Source organism: Heterodontus francisci, chromosome 34 (genome assembly GCF_036365525.1).
Source record: "Heterodontus francisci isolate sHetFra1 chromosome 34, sHetFra1.hap1, whole genome shotgun sequence".
Taxonomy (NCBI): Eukaryota; Metazoa; Chordata; class Chondrichthyes; order Heterodontiformes; family Heterodontidae; genus Heterodontus; species Heterodontus francisci.
This window is the reverse complement of record NC_090404.1, coordinates 12,930,447-12,936,765: the sequence shown is the minus strand read 5'-3', so window position 1 is coordinate 12,936,765 and position 6,319 is coordinate 12,930,447. Positions and strand designations below refer to the sequence as shown.

General features: G+C 42.8%; 1 gene segment (V, D, J or C); it reads right to left on the bottom strand.

The window, feature by feature from the left end:
* Positions 1–5,315: 5,315 nt before the first annotated feature.
* On the bottom strand, positions 5,316–5,948 carry LOC137348645 (T cell receptor alpha variable 38-2/delta variable 8-like). The segment is given in 2 exon segments: positions 5,316–5,785; positions 5,903–5,948. Coding segments are annotated over 2 exon segments (516 nt in total).
* Positions 5,949–6,319: the final 371 nt, after the last annotated feature.

Here is a 6,319-nt window from a genome sequence, read left to right as displayed (position 1 = left end):
ACAAACAAATAAACACACTCACTAACACTCGCGCACACTCAGGCATGGATACACAAACACAGAGTAATGTGAAGCAAGAGATACTCATACTCACACACGCAAACACTATAGCGAACAAACAAAAACACCAGACTATAGACGAAAGCAGAATTCAAAATGCACGTTTTGACAGACAACCTCTCAATCACTTTCCATTATGCATATTTGACCTGTAATCAAAATGAAGCAATGTTCTCACATAGCAGCTGAGATAAATTAATGATGGCCAATCACTTTCATCACAAATAAACAAACAAGATTGGAACTCTTCTCTCTGGAACATCCGATCTCTTACCCTAATTCCTAATGGTAGAACGAAATTGATCCAAAATAAAATAGCGTCTGACAAGGAAGAAACAAAAAACGGACATATTTTCCAACACTACCTGAACGAGGATCATAAAGGAAGAACGGCTCTGGAATTAGTATCAGAGATAGAATGCTCAACGTGGTTAAGTTACCAATAGATATTAATTGAAAAATTAATTAGAGAACAAAATAATAACTTAAGGAAGAGAAGTGCGAATGAAAAATAACAATCTTATATCCTAGACTAATTAATGATCTAAGTATATCTTCTCCTCTACATTCCTGTAGATTCCTCAGACCACATCTGGATTGATGATAATGAGGAAGAGAGCGGCAACATCTGGACAACCGCTTCCACATTCATCATCCTGTTCTTCCTGAGCATTTTCTACAGTGCTGCAGTCACTCTGGTGAAGGTGAGAATATTCAATCCACTCATGCTTCAATTTGACTGAAGCTGTTTAACAAATCTCGAAAAGTTTCATAGATTAAAAAAAAAACTCTGATGAGTGTCTCAGGATATGAAATCTCTGCTTCAATCTTTTATCCCTCTTTTACAGGTCAAGTGATGGATTGAACTTCAGCCGCCATGGATTTTTCTCAACTATTTCTAACATCTGTATGCTACGAAAACAAAATCTCCAAAAGTAAAATGTCTTCAGTTTATGGTTCCGAATCTGTAGCTGAGAAAATCATAAACATTGTTTCCGTTTTTCTGTTTGAAATGTATGAGATAATCGTGGCGAGAATGTAAATGTATCTTCGAGTTTTACCTTTGTTTGAACTTCATGTGTAAATACGAAACTATTCCTTATTCACAATTGGTTCCGTCCCTTTATGTTGAACCCTTGTTTTCTCTCACTGGTCTGTTACAGTTTTACAGATAGCTGGCAGCTCAGGCCGCATGTGTTCTGTTCTCAATGTGACACGCAGTTATCATATTCATTCCTTTTTGTAAAAAAAACTTCTCTGCAAAATGTTCCTTTTGAAATTGTTAATAAATCTTGAACAACAAATGCACTAACTAACCAGAAACGGGTTGCATATCTGACACAGTATGTCATCGAGTACAAATACAGGAAATTATTCCAAGAGCCCGGGGTCCATCTGACAGGCAGGGAGCTCAAACCCTTGGAATGATTCCCACAGCCTGGGGCCCAGCTAACGCAATAGAGAGGACAACCCCTGGTAATGATTTTCCAAAGCCTGAAGGTTATGTGACAAAAAAGGCAGCACAACTCCTGGGATGATTTCGAGAGCCTGGGGTCTATCAGACAAAGGAGAGGCAACATACTGGGAATGATTCCCGGAGTCGGAGGCTTATCTGATGCTGAGATTCTATCTTTGCATTTTCTGTTATACACACAAGCCACACTGTCTCCACCTGCTCTGTCACACGCACTCCAATTTGCTGTTATGCACATGCCGAATTTCTGCCCCCACTTTTTCTGCTATATCCGTTACCCGTGCTCCTCTGTCACTAGTTTCCCTGATGACGTTTTTCTCTGCTGTGTTCCATTCCATCTGGTACCTTCTCCCGGAATTCGCTAAGCATCACCCCAGGGATTCTCTCTCCCTGCTCCATTCCCTCTGATACCATCTCCCAGAACTCACTGAACATCCCCAAGGATCCTCTCTCCCTGCTCCATTCCCTCTGATTACCCCCCCCCCCCCCACGAACTCACTGAACATCGCCAGTAAGATTCTCTCTCCCTGCTCCATTTCCTCTGATACCATCTCCCTGAACTCAACATCACCCCAGGGATCTGACAATCATGTGACTTGAGGAAAGCATTGTGGCGTCAATCAATGCAAGGCAAACCAGCGTCCCCAAGTTTGTGGAACACCATACAGTGCTTAAGTTTGTCGTTTATTTAAAAGAACAACTCGACTAAAAGAAAAGCTGACCTCAGTTTCCATCAAAATAACCCCACGAGATTAACCTATAAAAGTGAAAGTTTGGTCTGCGCGAGAACATAAAAAGCCGTGTTTAAACCGGTCGTGGATGTGCGCATGTGTGGCCCGGTCTCCCAGAGTGCAGCATGGCCCAGGCCGCAGATAGGGGCCTTTTGCGACTGCCAAACCCAACTCCTTCCAGCTGGCTCTCGAAAAATTTAAAAATAAGGTGACAACCTGTTGAAGCTACGACACAGGATTACATGCATGTTAAACAGTGGAAGCAGCTTGCGATAATAGAGCTAAGCCATTCCACAAACAACGGATCAGATGAAAGCTCTGCGGTCCTGCTACATCTAGTCGTTAATGGTGCTGAACAATTAAATAGCCAGAGGAGAAGGCTCCAAAAAATCCTCATCCACAATGATGGGGAGCCCAGTACGTGACTAAAAAATACACAAGACTGAAATATCTGCAGCCATCTTCAGCCACAGATGCTTATTGAAGGATTTATCTCAGCCTTCTCCTGAGGTCCCCAGAATCACAGATGCCTGTCCTCAGCTAATTCAATTCTCTCCACGTGATGTTCAGAAACAGCTGAAGACACTGGATACAGGAAAGGCTCTGGGCCCTGACACATTCCTGCTGCAGTACAAACTGAGCACGGTGAGAAGTTTATTGCTAAGTGCCACTTGATAGCATTGTCAATGACACCTTCCATTATTTTGCCGATTTGTGAGTGTACTTCTATCACTTTAGTACACTGTATTTGCTACTCACAATGTGTTCTCCTCTACTTCAGGGAAACCAAACACAGATTAGGTGACTGCTTTGTGGAACACCTCTGTTCAGTCCGAAAGCATGACCCCAAGCTTCCAGTTGCTTGCCATTTCAACACACAGCCCTGCTCTCATGTTCACATATCTGTCCTGGGCTTGCTGCAGTGTTCCAGTGAACATCAACATATGCTCGAGGAAGCATCTCATTTACCGATTAGGCACACTACAGCCTGCCAGACTGAACATTGAGTTCAATAATTTCAGAGCAAGGCGGGCCCCTCTTTTTATTTATAGTTTTTTTCTTTTTTATTTATTTTATTTTAGATTGTTGCATCATTTTTTTTTACCATGTGCCTACCCATTGTTTTTTCATGTTTGTGCTTTGGGCCAGGGCTGTTAATTTTTCTGTCAGTTAACACCCTCTCTACACAAACGCTTTGTCTTTCAGCACACCATTAACACTCTGTTTTCCTTTGCTCCATGACCTTCTGGTCAGTTATTCTCTGTGACCCTCTGTCCTATCAATACCTTCCCTTTTGTTATCTCTTTAACCCCACCCCTGCTTTATTTGCTTAAAACCTATTACATTTCCAACATTTGTCAGTTCTGATGAAAGGTCACTGTCCTGAAACGTTAACTCTGCTTCGCTCTCCACAGATGCTGGCAGACCTCCTGAGTATTTCCAGTATTTCTTGTCTTTATTTCAGATTTCCTGCATCTGCAGTATTTTGCTTTTATGTTACTTATTATACCCTGTCTCCAAGCTTTACACATAATTGTATGCATTTCCCTTTTCTAGTTTTTAATTTACAGAAACCTTTGTTTCTTCTCTGTACCTTAATTCAGAACCAATCCAACCCAGTTGCCCATAGATTTATCCCTGGTTTAAACCGACTTCATGTATGAAGATTTTGCTTACTACTGAATAATATTATTATCCCAATACTTCTGCCCCAAGCCTGTATTCCCCAATATGTAATGAATTTGAAAGTGCAGCAGTTCCTATGGAAAGGCAGAGTTGTATAATTTTCGAAATCTCGATTATTATTTAATTCCGTTCCTGACAAGTGGATACTCCTTGTTACAACACAGTCTGCGGCAGCCCCGCTCGCAGGTTTCATTTGCTTCTGCCTTTCTATTAATAATATTAATATAATATATAATTATTAATATTGTATTATATTCTGTTAATTATTTTAATAATATGAAACTGCTGCTATTTTCAACTATTCCCTGAGTTCCGGTTTGTATCTTTTATCCATCTTAACTGCTACTATTAATGGAGCAGTAATGAAACACTTTTGTTTTATTTTGTGTGGAGAACTCGTTGAAATGAGATTCTGGTTAAAAAGTTAGATTTTCTAAACTCTATGTTTTCATCGAACACCGAAGAGAGTGGCAGAGCGAATGACAGAGACAGGTAGACAGACACCGAGACGAAGAGACAGATACACCGAGAAAGTCTCAGAGAGAAAACGAAACCATCAGAGAAAGTAATTGTCATTGATTGGTGGTCAACTGTCGTCAGTTCTGACAGATCAGCCAATCCTGCTCCTAGGAAATGTGCATTTGTTTCTTTGTTGCTTCATGGGATGTGGGCGTCGCTAGCTAGGTCGGCATTTATTGCCCATCCCTAATTGCCCTTGAGAAGGTGGTGCTGAGCTGCCTTCTTGAACCGCTGCAGGCCATCTGGTGCATGAGTTCCACATTGCTACTGAGATATAACAGAGCCCATACAACACCCCCGCCCAACTGCGCCCTCCACCCGCTCCTCCCCACCCCCCTGCTCGGCCCACTGTGAGTTCCCACTAGTGCGCAGCAGAATGCACTGTTACACTGAAAAACAGAAGCAATAATTCAGCCTCGACAGTGTGAGCCACGGGGACCTTCTTTAGAGACAATAAAACACATAACACTCAACAAGACCAGGTGAGAACCTCTTGTGCAATTCTGTCAGTTTATTTCAATCGTTTTTATGCTAAAATTGAAATTCAGCAAATCCACTTGTGGCGCTTCAACTTACTTTTGTCCTTTGCTGCCCTTTCCCTGTCTGCCTGCAATATTGAGCAGCACTTTCCCCATCTCCCCAGTTAGTTTCCCGGAGTCTTTGAACACAGCCTGTTCACAGCGTTTATTTGATCAGAATGTGTTTCTGGGCCAGATTATTGTGGGTGGGGGTTAGACGGGCGTCTCCACATACGATTCTATGTTGGATCTGTCTGGCCGATTGGATTCTACTGTTTTTTGTCTCGGCTGCTCCTGGAAACAGTTGGGTGACAGTTTGATCCGAGTTTAATTTGGTTTCCTCTCAGCGTGTGTTTGAGCGGCTGACAGCGCCCGGCACATTGTGGCTGCATCTGCCCGCCATTCTATACAACCCCCAACAGACAGGAGCTCCCACCCACAGTCCAAAGGCAGTTTTTGTACAGGGGTGAGACTACTTTCCATCAGTGTGAGTCTGAAGGCACAGTAATACACGGCAGCGTCAATCAGTTGCAGCCCCAAGATGGTTAAACTGGTGAATTTAGTCATGGTCTGGAGCCCAGCAGAGAAACGGGTGTGAGCAAAATTTGCTTTATGTTCATTGTTATTAGAATCCTTCCCCAGTATAAACTCCAGTTGCACATCTGGGTGTTGCCGATACCAGTACAATGTATAGACGCTCATTGTAGTATCATAGGTACAGCTTAAAGTCACCGCTTCTCCTTCTGTCTTAACATCTGAGGACAGCTGCTGAGTGACAGAATCTCCATGAATCCGATCTGAAAAGCATGTTGATACAGGGGAGAAAAAATCAGACAGAAGACTGTTTGAAATTCAAATTTAAACTGTGTTTGGGAAATGAGAGAAAAGATTAAATGTGTTTAGTCCACAATTACCTGTCAGAAATGCCCCCCACACAACCCAGATGCTGAGTAGGCACATTGTCGATGTCCGCTCCATAGAAGGGGAGTTGAATATTTGAAGACACCCGTTCTAATCCCCACCCTCAATAATCTGCTGTCTCAGGATGCTCTCACCGCACTTCCTTGTGTCCCCAGTGATGCTGTGAGACCGGTAGGTGGTGAACTGGCTGCTGGTGCATGGAAACACCCCGAACTGGGCTACAGTCATTGGCCTTATCGGGGGAATGGTTCCGCTGTTAGAGACGTGGGGCGGGTCTGAAATTCTTGTCTGGTTATGATAACCGGAAACGAGAGATTGGTAATGGTTTATTCTGGCGTCAATTCTTTCTGTCAAATTCCAGTAGCTTCACCATCAACACACTGGTAACTGACTCACGTGATATTTTCCTT